Source organism: Podarcis bocagei (assembly GCF_964188305.1).
Source record: "Podarcis bocagei genome assembly, chromosome: Z".
In the NCBI taxonomy this organism is placed as follows: Eukaryota; Metazoa; Chordata; class Lepidosauria; order Squamata; family Lacertidae; genus Podarcis; species Podarcis bocagei.
This window is the reverse complement of record NC_138140.1, coordinates 13,170,950-13,192,454: the sequence shown is the minus strand read 5'-3', so window position 1 is coordinate 13,192,454 and position 21,505 is coordinate 13,170,950. Positions and strand designations below refer to the sequence as shown.

The following is a 21,505-nucleotide window of genomic DNA, read 5'->3' as shown; positions in this document are numbered from 1 at the left end:
TGGGTTGCTAGGACAGCCTTGCATTTAAGCACTAGCCTGGTTACCACTGGTGAGAATGAATTCTACACTGGTGAGTGTGCTGGCTGGCAAAGGAGAAACAGCCCTCTGTCCCCCATTCTGATAGTTGAGGAAGCTTGTTTGCTGGCTGGTAACATTTGTGGGCTTATTTACAAGGTTGTGCTAGGAAGTTTTCCCGCAGCCAGACAATCTACCATAGGACACAAGATACCGTCTCCAGCCGCATCTGGACGTGCTGCCTCCACAGGATAGCAACAATGACGAAAAGCAGCAGCAGGATAATGGCCACAAGGCAGCTGACCAGGCTGGAGGTGTTGGAGTCCTCTGACTTCGGAGCCACCCAGGGACTCGTTGCAGCAGGTGGCGAGGTGGTCCCTGCAATGGCAAGGAGGTGGTCAATCAATCAATCAGTCAGTCCGCTAATCAAATAATTGTACTTGTGGCAGATTCCACAGTGGTCCTTGAAAGGGCAGGCAGTAGCACTAGATATAAGAATAATTAAATAGGCTGAATGCTAGTCTTACTCAGAGCAGACCCAACGAAATTAAGGGATCTAGGTTTTTATGTTTTAATTTGAATTGCTTTTAGAATGTTTTCAGCTGTAGCTGCTTTCTGTTATTTTTGTTTGCAAGTTTTTCCAGAATATTTTAATCAGTTTTAGAAGGACTTTGCTTTTTGTTTTTTAACCAAGAGCTGTTTAGGGGGAAGAGGGTATAAATGCAATAAATTAGCCACGACCATTATTTTCAATCGGTATACTCTGGATTAGGGCTAACTTTGAAGAGTTATTTATTTCTGTGACTTGCATTTTGATGCTTAGGATGCCTCAAGTCTGCTGCAGCCATACTGGACCATCAACACATCATTCCTCTTTATTAGTTGTTCCCAAATGCTTCCCCAATGTTATTAAATTATTGATGTCTGGAGGGGCTCTCTTGAGCTATAGCACAATAGACGTGGGGGGAATTACAGGATTTCAGCAGGAAGTTACAGGACATGTGCGGATTGAAAATGAAGCTGGATGTCTGCCCCAGGGAATGGTAATGAAATCAGTACAATGTATAAGTGTTCCAATATAAAGAATGCACAAATGATCATGAATGCAGAATAAAAAAGGGTGCCTGGATACCAAAAAATCTCTAAGTGGATCGCATAAAATGCTATCATAAAAGCACATGCCAGAATGGAAATGGTAAAAAAAATCAATAGAATGTTAAGCAAAATATTGCAACGAAAATGCTGAGCAGTGTGATCAGAAAAGTAATAATAATAATAATAATAATAATAATAATAATAATAATAGTTGTTGTTGTTTTGCTGTTGTTGTTATTTTATACCCCGCCCTCCCCAGCCAAGACCGGGCTCAGGGCGGCTGAGTAAAAGTAAAGTAAGAGCCAGTGAAAGCAGTAGTTGTATAACAAACAACAATCTCGCCTACATAGCTTTTATTCCTTTAAATTGAAAAAGTCTCAGACGCTTTCAACTGGGGAAATGCCCTTTGCCAACCTAGTTGCTGACGTTCCTAAATCCTTGACAGGGACACCAACTCCTTGGGGTCCGAGCCCTTTTCAGCACCCTCAATATTATGGAGGTAGAAGCCACCCCTCCGCACTATCCCACAAGCGCAGAGCACAGCGTGGTGCAGTGCAGCTCAAGTGCCTGGCTCCTTCTCCTCCTCCTCCTCTTGCCGCAGAGAGGAAGGAGGGTTGATGCAGCCTCCTGCCAGCGGCGGTGTCAGGAGGAGGCAAAGGAGGAGCCACCGGCCATTGAAACCATGCAGCCAAAGCGTTCAGCTCTGCCCCTGGCTCCACCGAACGTCCTCTGGCGCCTCTGATCCATGGACATGGCAATCGGCCTCATACTTACACCAAGTCCCTTCTGTTGCGTTGAGTTCCTCTGACGGGAGTATCTCTGAGGTTGTGCTTGAGGCCAGAGTGACCATAATGGGGTCACTGGCATCCATATCTGCTGGAGAAGCAATGACAACAGGGTGTGGGCAAGAAACACATTAGTCTGTCGCTCAGAGCCTGGCCATTTCACATTGCGGAGCCAGGTAGAGAGAACTTGGCCATCCAGACACTCAGCTGGAGAACAGCAAGATCTCATTTTCTGTGGGGTTTATCCACAGGGGGGCCTTCCAGCTGTTATTGGACTCCAATTCCCAGCAGCCCCAGCAGCCTGCACAGTCAACAGTCAGGGATGAATGGAGCTGTAGTCCAACAAAATCTGAACAACTACAGGTCTCCTGTCCCTAGTGCCTCAGACTCGTCATACTGGCTAATGGCACTCCAGATCAGGCCATCTTCTGTAGCCCTCTCCCTTTTTTTGGTCATGCATATTTTCAACCATAAGGGCTAGATACTGCTTTAAATGAAAGCTTACATTATAAGAAAACTGAATTCTTCACACACCACCTATACCAGTGTGGTATAGAGCAGTGTTCCCCAACCTTGGGCCTCCAGCTGCTTTTGGACTACAACTCCCATCATCCCTCGCTAGCAAGACCAGTGGTCAAGGATGATGGGAATTGTAGTCCAAAACCAGCTGGAGGCCCAAGGTTGGGGAACACTGGTATAGAGGACAACGTATTAGAATAGGCCCAGGAAGACAAAAGTTCATAACCTCCACTTAGCAATGAAGCTTTATGACATATAAGACAGCAGGTCTCTAGCCTGGGAAGTTTCCGGTGCACAGTTTGGCACAAAGAGAAGGAAAGATGAGGGAGGAGAGGGGTGGGAAGGCAGGGATTGACAGAGGAAGAATGGGGTTATTTCAATTACACCTATTTAAAACTTTGTTCTCTTGAGCCTGTCACTCTTATATCCCGCAGCCCAACCAACCTCACAGGGTTATTGCAAAGATAAAGTGGGAGCAGGGGTGGTACAAAAACCTAATAAATAATAAAATAGAGGCGCGGGTGTCTTGGGCTTGCCAATCAGAAGGTCAGTGGTTCGAATCCCTGCGACAGAGTGAGCTCCCATTGCTCTGTCTCAGCTTCTACCAACCTAGCAGTTTGAAAGCATGCCAGTGCAAGTAGATAAATAGGTACCGCTGCGGCAGGAAGGTAAATGGCGTTTCTGTCATGGTGTTCTATTGAGCCAGAAACAGTTTAGTCATGCTGGCCACATGACCCAGAAAGCTGTCTGTGGACAAACGCCAGCTCTCTCCGCCTGAAGCGAGATGAGCACCATAACCCCATAATTGCCTTTGACTGGACTTAACCATCAAGGGGTCCTTTATCTTTTCTTTTACCCAATAAATAATATAATCATTAATAATTTGATGCTGTTGAGGTGCATCTGGAAGAAACACAGTATATACCAGGCAAAATATTATTCTGCACTTGCAAATGAAGCTATTCCCAAGGCTGCTCACCTGATTGGAAGGAAATTTCACTGATCATCATCCAGGTGTCAGCAAAGTAGAAGTGGCAGAGTATGGCTTTCCCCACACGCTGACTGAGGGGGACGGTCACAAATCGTGCGCTGGGGTTCTTGTCATCCAAGACAGTGTCCACGCCCACGGGGTCTGGCTCCCACTCAGCGATCAGCCGTGGCTTGAAGAAGCACTCCACCCTCTCAAAGATCTTCACTCCCTTGGAAAACATGTTGTTGCAATGGACCTGGAGTTGGAAACAGCAGTGGCCACGTTCAAGCACTCTTTTCTCCCTCAGTGGACCGGGAGGGTTATAAAATGGCTACCAATACAGGATGCAAGCAACATGGCTGCCAAGGGCCCTACCTTCATGGAGGTTTGTTTTTTAAAACATAGTTATTAATTTTTCTGACACAAAGTGAGTTATAACAGGCTTAAGACATAACATAACATAAGACATAACATAAAACATAACATAACATAACAGAACAGAACAGAACAGAACAGAACAGAACAGAACAGGCTTAAGACAGTTCAATAACTATACATACGGGTAACCTTATTTATTTATTATTTATCTTACCTCTTTCTTTTTTCATATATATACAGTATATGGGTTACAGGGTTCTGAGGTGAAGATATAATCAAAAGGTCCACTAGTGTTAGGGTACATTGGAGGCAGAGAGCAGGCATTTTTCTTATTTCTGTGTTTTCTCAAATGAGTTCTTTATCTTTTGTCCCCTGGTTGCCTTTAGTTTTTGTGTTAATTTCTCTAAAATAGCACATAGCCAAGCCTTTCGGTACCACTGGATGATACAAACTTTCCGTAGTGTCCTTCAGTTCTGAGCTCAGGCAGCCAACAGTAAACAACTCAGCAGCACTTTATGGATGAAATCTAAACTTCTGTCTAGAAACGTATTTAGCAACACCAACATCAAAGTTGGATGTATCCATTGACCAGTGATCTCAGTGATCTCCAGACATACCTTCATGGATGTGAAGTTCCTTTGCGAGTCGAACTGGAACTCCATCTCAACAGCACCGCTGCTGAAGCTGTCGTTCTTCCAGCCAACGTAGTCGTAGCCTGGCCACACACGGTACTGGTGGCTCTTGGTGAAATCGTCCAAGCCCAGGACACCATCTGTCAGCTGGCCCAACCCACCATGCAGGAGCCTGGCGAGAGAGCATTTGCGGTTACACGCCAGTAAGGAGCATCCCTAGACTGAGAGGTGCCGTCTTCAAAGACATGCCAGGCCTTTCCGCCGAATGATCAGCTTTCGTTAAAAGGAGGGGAGATGAGAGGGTTAAGAAAGCGGACAAAATACACTTAGAGACAGTGGTTTTTCCCTGGGGGTACTCAAGGGTATGCAGTACCAGCACCACTTTTGTTGTTGTTAAAAAGTGTAGCACTTACTGTAACAACTTCATGGTGAGTACCGGTGCCTATTTTTCTAGGGGGAAAAGCACTGCTTAGAGGGAAGTAGCTAGATAAGGGCAAAGCTAAATGGGTTGTTAAACTGCATGCATAGAAAATGAATGTGCATTATCTTTTTTGCTTTGCAAATAGCAGCTGGCGGGAAAAGAGGAATTTAACTCATTGGGCCTGCCAAGAGCTCCTTATTTAGTGTACATTCATGATGACTGATGCTCTCGATGGGCCTGTGAATGTTTCTTCATTTCCAACTGGTGCATGTCCTGCTACTTCCTGCTGAAATCCTGCCCCTTTGCATACCACAAATATTCAGGGTGGGGTGCCCCGCTTTTGTTGTGTCATAGCACAAGAGTGCCCCACCGGATGGCAATAATGCAGCAATGTTGAGGAAGCATCATGGAACAACTCATAGAGCAGAATGGTATGTGGACAGTCCCGTATAAATCCAGCACAAATACTCTATTAAACCATCAATGGCACACGGCAGAATACACCCACATTTAAGAATGAAAAGCACCACTCTGGAGGTGCCCTTTCTCTCCCTGTCATGCCCCTGACCAAAAGATCCCCTGTCAGAAGCTCTGTTGGTGCAAACCAAGCGAAGTGTCTCTTGAAATGAAAAGCAACTTCAGAGAGAAGAGATTTCTGTTGAGACTGCCTGAGGCAGTGAGAGAAAGAGCTAACCTCTCCCCCACCACCACCGCCGCCCCGCTCACTCTCATTAGTCCTGGGGCTGCTTAAGATTTCCCTTGGGTGCCATTTACCGGACAACAAAATGTACTTTTTAACTGCATTCCCACCATTAACAGCACACCCAGTTTAGCCCTAAGATTTCCAGTGGCTGGACAGTGTGGCTGCAGCCTGACTCATTTGCTCTCCCCTGTGACTAATAGAGGTCAAATAAGTTATGCAAAACATATATGCATATTTTCTCAATCTGTTATGCAGATTGCGAAATGCAGCTTCGTTGCGTCACACAATTTTTGTTGTCATAGTTTGAGTGCAGTCCACCCGCTGTCCAACTATTTAATGCCTTTTCTGAGCACCCAAAAAATCCCAGGCACTGATCTCCTTCCATTGCCCAGTTTGGAAGGTGGCCTTCAGGCTGAAAAAGGTTCCCCATCCCTGTTTTAGAGAACTGAGGGAGAAAGGGATATTTCACCCACCCACGCAGGGTGCTTCTTACCTGCGCTCCTGATAACCATCATAGGTTGAGTCGTTCAGGTAAACGATGGGGTGGCCGGGAGCTGCAATCATCTCCCCCTCAGGCATGCTATAGGATTCCAAACCATCTAGGAAAGGAGACAACTAGGGGTCAGTTGGAGGCTTTTGAGCCCTCTGCCTGCACAACCTACCTGAGCAAGACGAACAAGGGTCTTTTCCCCATCTCTTCTTGGCCACAGGTGGCCAAGGCAGAAAACAAACAGGCTTTCAAGCCAGACAGCAAGAATGAGCCTTCTGGTGGCAGCTCAACCGATACCTGAGCAATGATTTGCTCAGTGTTGTGGATCTAGACCAGAGTCAGCAGCTATATAGTGCGAGTTGGGACTCTGACCAGTGGTACTGCTGAAGAAAGAACCCAGCAAGCATCTCCACCTCAACGTACCATATGGAGCAGCCTTCTTCAAGATGGTGCCCTCCAGATGTTTTGGACAATAACCCCCATCATCCCTGACTGTTGGGGCTATTCTGGCCAGGGCTGATAGGAGTTATAGTCCAAAATATCTGGAGGACACTGGGAGGAGGACAGCTGATACAAAGAGTTACAAACACCAGGGTCCTACTACCAGAATTCCCTGGAGCCTTATCAGGGACTTGCTGAAGTTCAAGTCCTTACCAGACCAAACACAACCATAGAGTTCCACCCGCATGCAGACAGTCATGGGCTGCTCAGTCACTGGGATCACTCGGATGTAGCGGGCAATGACAGGCGGGCGAAGGTCTTTCAGGACAACGTCATATGTGTCAGTGTTGCCTTGAATCACCTGGATTGGAAAGAGGTCATGATAAGGCTACTGTGCAATCAGCATCTGATAAGCAGCAAACACTAGAGCACTGATGAAGAATCGCAGGCCAAGGGGTCAAATGTGGCCCTCTGGGGCCCTCTATCTGGCCCTAAGGACTCTAACCATGCCACACCCCTCACCAGCCCTACTTTGCTACCACACAGCCTGTTTATCAAGCATTCCCCCTGATTGGTTTGCAAGGGGATTAGATGACATTGGCTATTTAATGAGCATTCCACCTGATTTGTATGCAGGGAGGTTAGATGATGGTTGCATCAAAACAAGGGTTATACCTGGAGAGCCACTGCCAGTCAGTGTGGACAACACTGAGCAAAATAGGCCAGTGCTCTCAGTATAAAGCAGTTTCCTATGCTTCAAAGTAAATACCTTGGCATCCGCTGTCAAATTTTCAACCAGAAACAGATCCAGAGATTGGTCTGAACCGAGCGCAACAAGGAGTTCAAGGGCTGAAGTTGAAGAGAGTTTGGAGGTCACATGGATAGGTGAACTAATAATTATTTTTAATGAGGTTTAGTAACTTTTGAAGATTTTCAAGGGCTCGTCACTCTTCTTCAGAGATGTCCTGACCGCATCTCACCCACCTGCTTGTTCTGACGATCTTTCCAAGAGAGCCATCGCTCCCCGTTGCGGCTATAGTCGATCCGGTAGGCACGGGCAAACTCTTTCCCAGTTGCCCGGGCGTGTCGACCTTGTGTCCCCACCAGTGTGATGAAGAAGAGTTTATGTAGGTCTATCTGGAGAAACTGCACATCTTCAGGTTGCAGGAGACCGGCTGGACACCATGCCCCATCACCCTCTTCTCTCAGCAACCTGAGAGATAGAGAGAGAAAAATAATGTCAGAGCTCAAAAATCAGGTATGAAAGTGGGAAGAACATGCAAGGCCAGCCTGAGCACAGAATTCATGTGTTCTATGTGGGGCTGCTCTTGAGATTGGTCTGGAAGCTGCAGCTAGTGCAACATGCCATGGCTTGAGTGCTCACTGGGGCAGGATATCACCACCATGCTCTACTACTGCTGGGGAAAAAATGCACTGGCTGCCAATTAGCTACCAAGTTATGTTCAAGATGTTGGTCCTGTTGTATAAATCCCCATACAGCTTGGGACCAGAATATCTGAAAGATTGGTTCATCCATAATATACGTGATTGATCACTGTGCTCTGCATGAAATGCCTATGAATACCACCTTTCCAGGAGGTTGTTATGCACAATATAGGAACCTTTGGTATAACACAACCTTTTGGAATTCCCTCCTGTTAAATATTATGACAGGTATAATCTCTGTTGTCTCTCTGGCAGCTGCCAAATAGCTCCCTCTTTCAACGACAAGAGGTATTTCCCAGTCTGTACTGGATTTTTTCTTTTAGTTCTGCTTTGTTTTATAGCTTGCCCTGAAGCTAAGCCCCACAGGTCATCCTGCTCACCGTGCATACTGAGGCCCCGTGGAGTCATACCACTGGCTGGAAGCAGTGATGTCCTCATCTCGGATGGTCCCTTCGTGCATCCCCAGAGGGTATCGGCATATCGCTGAGGGAAGGAGAAGAAGAAGAAGAAGAAGAAGAAGAAGAAGAAGAAGAAGAAGAAGAAGAAGAAGAAGAAGAGGAGGAGTTTGGATTTGATATCCGGCTTTATCACTACCCGAAGGAGTCTCAAAGCGGCTAACATTCTCCTTTCCCTTCCTCCCCCACAACAAACACTCTGTGAGGTGAGTGGGGCTGAGAGACTTCAAAGAAGTGTGACTAGCCCAAGGTCACCCAGCAGCTGCATGTGGAGGAGCGGAGACGCAAACCCGGTTCACCAGATTACGAGACTACTGCTCTTAACCACTATACCACACTGGCTCTCAGGGAGGGAGGGGACGGGAGGCAAAATGGTCACATTAGCATAAAGGCAGAGAACTTTTAAGAAAGCAGAGATATGCCAGGTTATCACTCTACAGGATCCACTTTCATTTTATCACTGCTCAGGATTGATTCATTGTGGGTGGGGGGGAATGGTCTCATGTTAACAACACTGGGAGTAGCACTGCTTTAATTGACCGCTTGCCACTGCCCTGGGCCCATTCTCCACATAACACCTTCTGAAGTTGCAGAGTCGCCAGTAAATGCCTCCTTGGGTACTGTGAAGTCATAAGAGTGCACAAACTGCCCTGCTAAATTGCGTTGTCAGGGGGGCTGCAGTTCAGGGGTGGGGAACCTTTTTTAGTCCAAGGGTCACATTCCCTCATGTGACACCTTCTGAGGTCTATGTACTAGTGGATGGAGCAACAGGTATGGCTCCTAGCTCTGTACAGTAAAAGCCAGAGGTTTCTACATGCAGCCAACTCTGCATGCATCACACAGTCTGCTATCCATGCAAGCAAGAGGCATAACTGCAGTTCAAAAGCAGGCAAAAGCTCTTTGATAAGAGAGCAGAGCAGGGCCTTCGAGGGATGGGGGTGGGAGCTTGGGAAGAGTCCCAAAGAGGGCCACTTTTGGGGCCTAAGCTTGAGGTTCCCCGCTCCCCTTGTGGCTGCAAGATTCCTGCCTTAATCAGGGGTCAGGCTAGATGGCCTCTGAGTTCCCTTCTAACTCTTATAATTCCTTCAAACCAAGCATTTGAAATCCAGTCACCAGAGCTCTCTCCACCAAACAAGATGGAAAGGGTGCCAATCCTATGAAGGCTGCATTTGTTGGGCTCCCATCCCAAATCACGACCATAGCAGCTTTTGCTTGAGAGCAAGGAGCAGATCTTTATTCAAGCTGGTAGTGGTACAGGCTCTGTGACAAGCGCAAGGCTCCAAAGTCAAGATTCCAAGGTCTATGAGCACGGCAAGGGGTTCATCACAGCCAAGCAAAATCTACAAAAGTGTCCCCACAAATGACACACCCCTCCCACCGAGCTTTTAAATATGAGGTGGGTGAGGTTGCTTGTAGAATTCTCTTGCCATCCTAAGCCTGATGCACATGCGCCCATGATTTCCACCTGGACAGATGTGTCTGATTCCCACCTAGGAAGGCACAAGACTGTGTCCTGCCCCACCCCCTCCAGCTCCACTGCCCCCTCTTCCTATTCACCCCCTCCCTCTGGCTAGCCAAAGTCCCCCTCCTCTCCAATGAAGAAGAGTTTGGATTTGATATCCCCCCTTTCACTCCCTTTAAGGAGTCTCAAAGCGGCTAACATTCTCCTTTCCCTTCCTCCCCCACAACAAACACTCTTTGAGGCGAGTGGGGCTGAGAGACTTCAGAGAAGCATGACTAGCCCAAGGTCACCCAGCAGCTGCATGTGGAGGAGCGAAGACGCGAACCAGGATCACCAGATTATGAGTTCACCACTCTTAACTACTACACCACACTGGCTCTCAGACAGGCGTAGAAGAGAGCCACCAGTTCTGCTTCTCCCTCTTTGACATCTAGAGGCACAAGGCAAGGTCCTCCCTCCCGCCTCAATCCCTGGGGGCCAGCCTTCCAGCCTTCCAGCCCTCCATCTGCTCCTCCTCCTTTGTTTTCTTCCGTCTGGGGCAGCCAAACCATGCCAGATCCTGACAGAGCTGAGGAGCCAGTGAAAATTCAATACTTGGCCTGATATTCTTCACCTATAGATAGTCCCTGGGTAACATCAATATATCCTTATAGCTTCCAGTGCCACTAATAGGCTGATAACTCCCACCTAGCCCTACATTGCCACCCCAGAACTTCCTCTCACTCTCTTGTCCTGCATTGCCAAGCCTGTCCATTTCTGGCACCACATTTTAAGAAGGATGCAGGAAAACGGGGTTCAGAGCTTTACCCCACAGTCAAATCTGGCCTGTGAAGCTAGATCCTGATAAGCATCTGGCCCATGGAGCCAAAAATGTTTCCCCACCCTTGTTGTCAACCAACCCTCTCATCTTTCCTGCCAAACCCTGCCCTCCTTGTTCATTCTCCTGCTTTTACTTAATTTAATTGATTTGATTCCATTTATGAACCGCTTCCCATAAAATATCCCGAGGCAATGTCACCATAAAAACACCACTAAAAACAATTTGAAATAATTATATATGTGCAAACATTAAAAGCAATATATATATAAATGCAATTAAAAGCTACAGTGGTACCTCTGGTTAAGAACTTAATTCGTTCCAGAGGTCCGGTTCTTAACCTGAAACTGTTCTTAACCTGAGGTACCACTTTAGCTAATGGAGCCTCCCGCTGCCGGTGCACAATTTCTGTTCTCATCCTGAGGTAAAGTTCTTAACCCAAGGTACTATTTCTGGGTTAGCAGGGTCTGTAACCTGAAGCGTCTGTAACCTGAAGCGTCTGTAACCCGATGTACCACTGTATTCTGAATATAAATCCAGTTAAAAACAATTAATTAATGCAATATATTGATGCAATTTTAAAAATTTGCATACAGTCATACCTCGGGTTGAATGTGCTTCAGGTTGAGCGCGTTCGGGTTGCACTCCGCAGCAACCCAGAAGTAACGGAGCGTGTTACTTCCGGGTTTCGCCGCTCGCGCATGCGCAGACGCTCAAAATGATGTCATGCGCATGCGCGGAAGTGGCAAAACGTGACCCGCCACATGCAGACGCGCCGTTGCGTCTTACATTCCATTCAGAATGTGAACGGGGCTCCGGAATGGATCCCATTCGCATCCCAAGGTACCACTGTATGTAGTTGCAAATTTCAAAGTTAAAGGCATAGAACAGGCATACTAGCCTTGCCTTTATCTTAACTCCTTTTCTCCTTTTGTTACCTATATTCTGTCCACTGTCAAGTCAGGTCAGGTCAGGTGACCTTTTACAAGAAACATAGCCAAACACAGTGCCTTTCAGAGGCTGTGGACTACAACTCCCAACAGGCTTGGCCCTCGCCCTTGCTGGCTGCTGGAGTCCAACATCATCTGGAGAGAGTCGTGCTGGCTACCACTCCTTTACAACATTGCAAAAATACAGCCCTTCCTCTCTGTCCCCTTGGCAGAAACCAAAACAAGCTTGTCTACACTTTGTCACCTCTTACTTAGGCCAATCTTCCCTAGCCTTGTATCCTACAAAGGTTTGGACTCAAGCTCCCATTAGCCCAAGCTAGCATAGCCAATAGTCAGGGATGATGGGAGCTGCAGCCTGCCTGTTCCAGCGCCTGAACCTCCAATTGCCCCATGACCTGGCATGAGTCCGGCACTTCTGATCCCAGCTGCTGCCTAAGAAGGTAAGGAGAGTCTGCTGGATCAGGTGAACAGAACGGCCCATCTAGTCCAGCACCCTGCACTCACAGTGGCCAACCAGATTCCCCAGTGGGAAGCCTGCAAGCAGGACCTGAGCACAAAAGCGCTCTCCTTTCTTGTGGTTTCTAGTCACTGGTATTCATTGATAGCTACAGGTGAAACTCAAAAAATTAGAATATCGTAGAAAAGTTCCTTTATTCCAGTAATTCAACTTCAAAGGTGAAACTAATATATGAGATCGACTCATGACATGCAAAGCGAGATCTGCTTCTACTTCTCAGAGGTCCAATCTTGCTCGATTTGCAATCCTTGTTTTGCTGATTTCCTTGAATATTCTAATTTTCTGAGATGCTTAATTTGGGGTTTTCATCAGCTGTACGCCGTGACCATTGCAATGATAACAAATCAAGGCTTGACATACCTCACTTTGCATGTCATGAGTCTATCTCATATATTAGTTTCACCTTTGAAGTTGAACTAGTGAAAAAAAGGAACTTTTCCACAATATTCTAATTTTTCAAGTTTCACCTGTACATCCTCCATGAATTTGTCCAATCCTATTTGAAAGCCATCAAAGTAGATTGCCATCACAGCCTCCTGTGGGAGTGAGCCCCATGAAGTTAACTATGCACTGTATGAATTTATTTCTTTTATCTATCCTGAATCTTCCAGCATTCAGTTTCACTGAATGTCCACAATGTAGTAGTGTTTTGAGAGAGGGAGAAAAACTTTCCTCTATCCACTTTCTCCATGCCATGCCCCATTGTATAAACTTCTATCACGTCACCTCTTACTTATTTCCCACCTCTAAATCAAAGTCCCAAATGCCACAGTATCACCCCAATTTCTGCCTCATACAAGCTGTGCTACGGCCTCACATTCTGTTATAAAACACAGCAGCTAGCACTGAGGGTAGGATGGGGGAAGAAATTAAGTTTGCACCGAGAGGCATAGCAACATAATCTGTATTTTCCAAAAGAAGATGGCAACTAAAACACAGCCATCCTTCAAAATTTGCACTCTTCTGAATTTTGCAGTGCAGTTCTCGTCAAATAATGTGTGCAAAAAATTCAGACGCCAGGGTGTAAGTGTGCATAGAAATGCATTCAATCCTGAAAATAGCACAAAATTGAGCGAAACATCCTTGCAAATGTTTTCTAGGCCAAATTGTAATTAAAAAAATGGAAGAATTTGCACTAAGATGCTAACGAATTTTACTGAGGGCTTTTAAAAAACAGCAACCACAGACTGATGTGGAGAGCTGAAAGTTACAATGGATTGACAGACTGTTTTTCCCTGAGGGTCTCATGAGCACCACAAGTGGCAGGAACCCAGAGGTCCCTGGCTGTTGGGGTACAGAGATTGGGATGGCTCACCCAACAATTTAACAACACACCAAGAGCTTCCTACCAGGGTTGACTTCAGAGCTGGAGCAACGAGAGGGGCTGGTGAGCAGGAGGAGTAGCAAGCAGAGCATCCTTGGAGATGTGGGAGACGATGCCCACAGCCCGCGGGGTCAGTCGGGCGGTCCTCCCTGGCCGCCAGTCACTGCCATTCAGATCTCTGAGAAAAGGAAGAAAGACATGATTGGCTTGCAGCTAGATTTTCAGGCGATGTGTACCTATGGTGATATAAAAGTGGTGTCTAACCGTTTTTTGTTTTTTTTGGTCCAAGATCTGCATTTACCCCTGGCCCACTCTTTAAGTAAACAGAGATTTATGGACACAGGGCATGCAAGTTTACTATCTTATATGACAGGGATAATCATGCATGTAAATTGTATGCAAATTACCCAAGGGCTGCAAAGGCAAAAAAACATCATAGGGGTGGCTTAGCTGGCTATCATAGGGGCTGACCCTTGAGTGTTTCATTGGGCATGTTCGGACTTGCTATTTTGGGGTAGGATTCAGTCACATACTGGGAAATTCAGTATGATTGGGAGGTCACTCCCCCCCCCCAAAAAAAAACTTGACTTTTTGCAATAAGGAAGGTGACGGGAAAATGTAATGGAATGGTAGGGAGGCACTGCTTTCACATGCCATCAGCTAACCTTCCTACAAGCAAAGCAGGATGAATGCTCATTAAATAGCCAACTTAATCTAATCTGCCCAGAAACAGATCCGGTTGATCAATAAAATAGTTGTCAGGAAGCACGCATTCATAGAATACCTTCAAGGTGAATTTTTATTTAAAAATATTTCCAGGTTATAAGAACATAGGGAGCTGCCTTATACTGTACCATGTCAGACCATTCATCCGTTTAGCTCTATATTGTCTACACTGACTTGTAGCAGCCCTCCAGGGTAGGGTTTACTTATTTACTTATGTAGCCGAAGCCAAGATACATAAAACAAAACAAAATTCATGACAGGCAATATAATTATTAAAACTGTGCATTCCGCCAAATAAAAATCTGCTGCAGTGAAAAATTTAACATGATTTCCACAAACACTTCTCTGAAAGATTTAAATCTTTGAACAAGGCTGTTCTTAAGTCCTCATAAACATGTACAGACTCTCTCTTTCGGAGGAATACAGGAAGCTGCCTCATATTGAGGCAGGCCATTGATCCCCTTAGACAACAAGGCTCCAGAAGATTCCTACCCCAGTCTGTGCTGATTGCAAAAGTTGTGCTAGGGGGTGGGGGCTGGGTTTAGCAGCCCTAACTCCTTTCCACCCTTTTCAATCTAATGGGATTCCTTTGCATCCCTTCCATCGGTAATACACATTTGTCCCGAACCTCCTCACTTATGCCCAAGCACAGATAGGAAGGTGAAACCAGAAGCAGTCCAAATTGTCCAGACGGAGAGCTCATGAAAGTGTTAAGATCTCCTCGCCGGGGGCCCGGGGTGGATCTAGTTGCTAATTGCTAACAGCTGGCAAAATGTACATTAAAAAAAAATCCACCACAGCCATTGGATGAACAGAAACATTGGGAGCCCATCACAGAAAGAAAGAGGCGGGCTAGGAGAAGAGGAGACAGAACAGCTGCTTGAACCTTGAGTTGGCGGGAGGGGTGGGGGCAAAGGCACCCATTCCATGCTGGAGAGAAGCCACTCGCTTATTCTTGTCTCATCTCTCATTCTGTTGCATACGCGTGCACTGCCTCTTGTGTGCCCTTGCACATGCAAGGCTCCTGGTGCTCATGTTCTTGCACACTCAAAACATTGCTACATGCGTACCACTCTTGATAGCACACAACACACCCCTCCTCCAAGTCCTCTGCAGGGAGCTGTTTTGAGGAGGAAGTGGGCCCCTCAGCATCTGCCCACCTCCTGCTCCTCTCTCAAAACCTTTGTGGAGTGGCTAGATCCACACAAGCTCCTGCCCACTTCCCACAGCCTGGTGCGCCCTCCACAGACAAAAGGATGCTTGTTATTTGTTCTGCCTCATTCCACCCCTTTGCCCACATCTCTAGATTTCTCCCCAGTTTGGAATTGGCTGAGTTGGGCCCACACATTTCACCTTTTTCAGCCAGAGGGTCACAATGCCTTCTGGATGACCACCCAGGGCCAGAAACAAAAGTGGTTGGAGCAATAAATGTAATGTACAACACGAGTTGGGCAGCTCCAAGTAGTGGCACCACCATGTGGCAAGTCAAGCACAGATGCAATACACCAGACAGGCCATTTCCGGGATTAAGGGAGGTCAAAGTGGAGGCAAGTATTTTCAGCTAGGTTAAAGGGACTCTTATCATGGCAGAAGCTCCATGTTTGCCAGTTAAGAAATGGAGCAGAGGTAGCTTTTCAACTTGTAAGCCAGGGGTGAAGAAACTTCTTCAAGCCTAATGGGGCATGGCATTCCCTTCTGCACAACTTTTCAGGGGCTTCATGCCACTGGTGGGTAGGGCCAGAGGCAAAAAGCAGGGGCAATTAATGCAAAAAAAATCCCTTTTAACAGTAGACACGCCTCTCCAAAACCTCAATCCAGGCAAGCAAGAAGCATTATGAGAGCTCAAGCGCATATTCCAGCTAGTCAAGAACACTTGGCCTGGAGATAGTTCCTAGGGCCTGATAGAGAGACCTGGAGGGCCACAGGAGGGCCCCAGCCCTCAGATTCCCCACCAATGTAGGCATGTGGGAGGAGGGGCATAAATGTGGATTAGAAATTAATTGGGCAAGCAGAAATGATGGATTTATGACAGCATAGCCACCCATGTGTCATCCAGACCGTTTCAAAAAGCAAGAAAGTGGATCATGCTCATCACTATCATCATGGCATGCACATGCTGAATATTGATTCCCCAAACGTCACCAATGCTTCTGCGTGTCTTATGTTCAAAGGCCAAGGCCTGCTTTTTTGCAAGAAAACATGGTACACTTTCACCAAGTAACACATTGCACATCGGCTCTCCTCACGTGAGAAGAGAACGTCATGCATTTCCTGCTCTTGTTTGACCGAGAGAACGCTGCGCATCTCCTGCACACTCGAAGCACACCAGTTCCTGCCCTTCCGAAAATAAAAGAGCCTGATCCATCTTCCCCACACACAAAGCGAGGACGCCGACACCCCTTTCCCTCCTCCCAGAGGAAACGCGAAGCATCCTTGCGCCCCTCCTGGCCTCTGCATTGCCCACTCCTGCCTGCTGTGGCCAGGGCACCCAGCTGAGTCCCCTCCCTCCACAGCCAGGAAGCACAAGAGGGCACGGCTGGGCCTCAGTGGCTCCAGGAAAAGAGGGCAAGCAGCCAATATTGTCTCGAGCCTGAACAAAAGAGAAAGCATGCAGGAGAATTTTCAAAGGGGGCTGACCAGAGTTGCAGAGAAGGGCCCTACCTGACAGGCCTAGCCTTTGTGCAGCTGCCTCCACCGCCATAGCAATCCCAGCCTTCCTACTGCCATGGATTCCGCTGCGCTGGGCTTCCCAGCATCTCTCCCAACACCACCCCGCTTCGCAAGCAACTTTTCCAGCAGTTTGGAGATCCGCTCAAACTTGTGGCTCAGACTCCTCCTTCTCTCTCCCTCCAGTCCTTCCACACACAGGCCCAGGAGACTTCCTTGCCTTTGTCACTACAGTTTCTATGGCAACACCCTGACGGAGGCCATGGAAAAGAGATTTCTGTATATGTGTGTTAAAAGAGGGAGAGAGGCGGGAAAGAAAAAGCTGCTGTCTCCTTTAGCCTCTGTCCCTCCTTCCTTCTCTCTCTCTCTCTCTCCCTCTCCCCACCTCCCACCCCCTTTCTCTTTTCCTCCAGCCCCCTTGGCTGGGAGCAGCCTCCATTGGTGGCGGGGCCAGGCTTCAGCCTGGAGTCAGGCCAAGCATTGCATGCACATGAAAAACCCACAACATTAAGGAAGGGTTTTCTGCCCCCCCCCCCCAAGTAAAACAGAGGCTGAGTGGTGTGCACATGTTGGTGTGCTTCAAGGCTTTCTTCTCTCTCCCCACCCCCCTTTGACTCCCCTCACCCTCAGTTTATTTCCATATCCCTACAAAAAACTGAGAAGTCCCACACCAAGGCTGGAGCAGGCCCAGAGCTGCTGCCGCCGCTCCTCCTCCAGGATCAAATCTCAGCTCGACAATGCCGAACTTTTGCCCTTTGCAAATGTTGTGGTTCGTCAAGAGGGTTTTGGCCTGAGGGTGTCCAAGGCATGCACAAGCAAAATGAGTAGTATATCATGTAGGGCATCTTGGGGAAACGGCCACTGTCAGAGGGAAGGACGTTGGGCTGTGCAATGTCAGGATTAAAGGCAATATGTGGTTGTTCCCTTCCTCAATCCCCGCAACAACCCTGTGCAGTAAGTTAGGCTGAATGAGGCTGTGACTGTCATCTAGTGAACTTAATGGCTGAATGGTGGTTCAAACCCTGGCCTCCCATTTCCTAGTCTGACACTCTCTAACCACTACACCACATTGGCTCTCATATGATGCCCAGTCTTTACGCTGCATCTATTCTGATTTGTTTGCAAGGATGTTGTTGCGTTACTTTACGTTACGTTATTGATCTCCCGCCTTTTTCTCCAAGGAGCTCAAACTAGTGTGCAGGGTCCCCCCCCCTCCAACCGCATTTAATCCCCACCACAACCCTGTGAGTGAGGTCAGACTGAGAGGTAGTGACTGGCCCAAGGTTGTCCAAGTGGGGGTTTGAATCCTGGTCTCCTGGGTCCTAGTCCAACACTAACCATCTTACACACTGGCTCATTGTTATAGGACAATGGGTGTTCATCCTGATTTTGATCCCATTGCCCTATACATATAAAGCAGTATCGTGCTACTTTCATGATCATGGCTCCCCCTCTTGCCACCAAAGAATCCTGGGAAGTGTAGTTTGTTATGGGCACTGAGAGTTGTTCTGAGACCCTTATTCCTCTTCCTAGAGCAGGGCTAGGCAACCTAAGGCCCATGGGCTGGATGTAGCCCAATTGCCTTCTCAATCCGGCCCGTGGACGGTCCGGGAATCAGCGTGTTTTTACACGAGTAGAATGTGTCCTTTTATTTAAAATGCATCTCTGGGTTATTTGTGGGGCCTGCCTGGTGTTTTTACATGAGTAGAATGTGTGCTTTTATTTAAAATGCATCTCTGGGTTATTTGTGGAGCATAGGAATTTGTTCATCCCCCCCCCAAAAAAAAATATATAGTCCGGCCCACTGCATGGTCTGAGGGACGGTGGACCAGCCCACAGCTGAAAAAGGTTGCTGACCCCTGTCCTAGAGCTACAACTTCAGAGTGCTTTAACAACCAAACCTTCACAGGGAACTATGGGAATTATAGCTCTGTGAGGGGAATAGGGGGTTGCCTAGCAATTCAGTGCTTTGGGGGGTACTAAAGGGTATGCAGCACCGGTACCTTTTTCACCCAAATGTTAAAAGTGTGGTACTTACTGTAACAACTTCATGGTTCATACTGACACCTCTCTCCCCCCCCCCCCACTGCTCAGTACCCTTAACAAACTACAATTCCCAAGGTTTTATGAGGAAACCATGACTGTTTAAAGTGCTATGATACTGTATGGTGCAGATGGGGCCTAAATCTCAAAGCAGGAAAGTGGATGTGTATTTCACATTAAAGGCACACAAAGGTAAATAATGTGTGTAAATGAACATGAAGCACAGTCTGCCGTTTCACATACCCTGCAGCTGTTGAGGTGTGTTTTGAACTGTAGATAACAACATTGTCAGGCAATGCTGGCTCCGCCCGCCCGCCCAAAATTAAAAACCAAGGAGTCATCATCCTGTTCATCTTTAACTTAGTAGGGGACATAATAAACCAGACTTCATAAACTTGATAGCCTCCAAATGTTTTGGACTACAAGTCCCATCGGCGCCAACCAGCAAAACCATATTAGGGGGCAGCTATCCCCCACTCTGGGTTGCCTGTTTCCTTCCTAATTGTCTCCCTCTGTGACAATGGAGTCTTTTTGCACAGGATCCTGCTGCCTTTTTGTGGAGTAGCAGCATGAAGGGCTTCTTTTTTCTTTTACAAATTCTTCAGAGAACAAGCAACCACCACTCCAAAACGTAACAACATAGGAAGAGTCCTGATGCGGGATCAGGCCAAAGGGGGCCCACCTAGTCCAGCATCCTGGTCTCACAGTTGCCCACCAGATGTCCACCATCCCGATCACTCTTCTCTGCACCATTCACAGCTGTACAAAATCATTTTGGCGAAGTGGCAGGGTAAAGTCGTGAGCCTCTGATATAATGTCTTAACGCCCATCATGCATCTGGTTTTACATGTCTGTGCAATGGGAACAAGAAGCATCCATTCCTCTACCACTGCCACCACTGCCCAAGATTTAACTTTTAGGAAGAACCCAAGGCACCAAAACTGCTTGCAAGTCATCACACTAACAGCATTTTAACAAGGCAATCCCCAACCCGGGGGGGGGGGGGTTTACGGAGAATAATTTGCCAGTTATGTACACTCTGTGGGGCAACTAAGTAATTTTAGACCCTGAACGTTTACTATTCTATTGAGGGGAGGGGAGGCCTTTACAGTCATGGTACTACTTCAGCAATGAAGTGGACAATTGGCATTTCTTTTCTCCCTACAACCCCCTGTCCTGCTCCAGTACCGCTGACCGCCATACCACACTTGATAGCTGCTTCTACATTCTTGATATGTTAGAGTAGGGTTGGGAAGCTTCAGGCCTGACAGACAGAATACAGGCCTCCAGACCTCTCTATCTGGCCCACAGAACTCTCCCCGAGATGCACACACACTTCACCAGTCCATACCCCTCTCCCCAGGTCACACCTCCTCCATCCAGACCACACACCCTCTCTCCAAGACACACCTCTTCCCCAAAGAAAATACAGTGGTACCTCAGGTTACAGACGCTTCAGGTTACAGACTCCGCTAACCCAGAAATAGTACCTCGGGTTAAGAACTTTGCTTCAGGATGAGAACAGAAATTGTGTGGTGGTGGCGCAGCGGCAGCGGGAGGCCCCATTAGCTAAAGTGGTACCTCAGGTTAAGAACAGTTTCAGGTTAAGAACGGACCTCTGGAACGAATTAAGTTCTTAACCAGAGGTACCACTGTACCCTCAGGTTCGTGTCTCCGCTCCTCCACATGCAGCTGCTGGGTGACCTTGGGCCAGTTACACTTCTTTGAAGTCTCTCAGCCCCACTCACCTCACAGAGTGCTTGTTGTGTGGGAGGAAGGGAAAGGAGAATGTTAGCCGCTTTGAGACTCCTGAAGGGGAGTGAAAGGCGGGATATCAAATCCAAACTCTTCTCTTCCTCTTCTTCTCCCTCTCCCCAGGCCACATGCCCACTCTACAAAACCTAGAGTCTCCTTAGTCCACACACACCTGCCTCCAATACAAACCCTCTCTCCTCAGGACATACCCCTCACCGGCCCTGCTTTGCATCTTGCATACTTTCCCCCGGCTGGGATGCATCATTGAGCTCTGATCATGCCTTTTTCTCGACTGGATGAAGGATAGAGAGGGGCGGGCAAGAATGTGTGTAGAAACTAGTGTGACCATGGCACAATCTAGATGTTTCACTTTGGGAATGTAGCTGCAGAAGACAAATCCCCAAAGGCCTTGGAGGCAGCAATCTGATTACATCAACTGACTGTGTGTGTGTGTGTGTGTGTGTGTGTGTGTGTAATACACAAACTGGCCAGCAGCAACAGTTCTTACATAAGGAAGATGGGTGGGGTGGAGAGTTAGGGACGGCAGGGGGGGGGGAGAAATTCAATTCAGTTCGCAGTTAAAGCCGAACCACCACCCCCAATTTCCAAAACAATATGAGAAGCGAAGCCCAGTGACCCTTCAAAAATTGCAGTTCTCTGAATTTTGCGAGGGTACCCACCCCATGCATTGAACGTGGGACCTTCTGCATCTGGATCAGACACTGAACTACTGTCTCGTATAAAAGCGAGACTCCAGTCCTCATAACTGTGAACAGGAACTTGTGCCAAGTCAGACCTTTGGTCTTTTGGAGTCCGCATTGCCATCACTGACAGGCAGTGGCTCTCCAGGACTTCAGGCACGTACATAGAGTGTCTCCCAGTTGTCCCTGGATA

The 21,505-nt window shown here is 47.5% G+C and overlaps 1 protein-coding gene across 1 annotated transcript in view; it reads right to left on the bottom strand.

Annotated features, from left to right (window-relative positions):
- LOC308579358 (discoidin domain-containing receptor 2-like) overlaps positions 1–17,178 on the bottom strand; it is a 52,515-nt gene extending 35,337 nt beyond the window's left edge. The window contains exons 1-10 of the mRNA XM_081180352.1: positions 16,808–17,178; positions 13,446–13,598; positions 8,276–8,378; positions 7,434–7,662; positions 6,663–6,810; positions 6,012–6,117; positions 4,380–4,566; positions 3,394–3,640; positions 1,885–1,986; positions 230–393 (exon numbers count right to left, since the gene is read on the bottom strand). Of these exons, the coding sequence (XP_081036478.1) occupies positions 230–393; positions 1,885–1,986; positions 3,394–3,640; positions 4,380–4,566; positions 6,012–6,117; positions 6,663–6,810; positions 7,434–7,662; positions 8,276–8,378; positions 13,446–13,512 (1,353 nt within the window). The 5' untranslated portion in view covers positions 13,513–13,598; positions 16,808–17,178. The remainder of the gene's footprint in view (positions 1–229; positions 394–1,884; positions 1,987–3,393; positions 3,641–4,379; positions 4,567–6,011; positions 6,118–6,662; positions 6,811–7,433; positions 7,663–8,275; positions 8,379–13,445; positions 13,599–16,807) is intronic.
- Between the last annotated feature and the right edge of the window lie 4,327 nt (positions 17,179–21,505).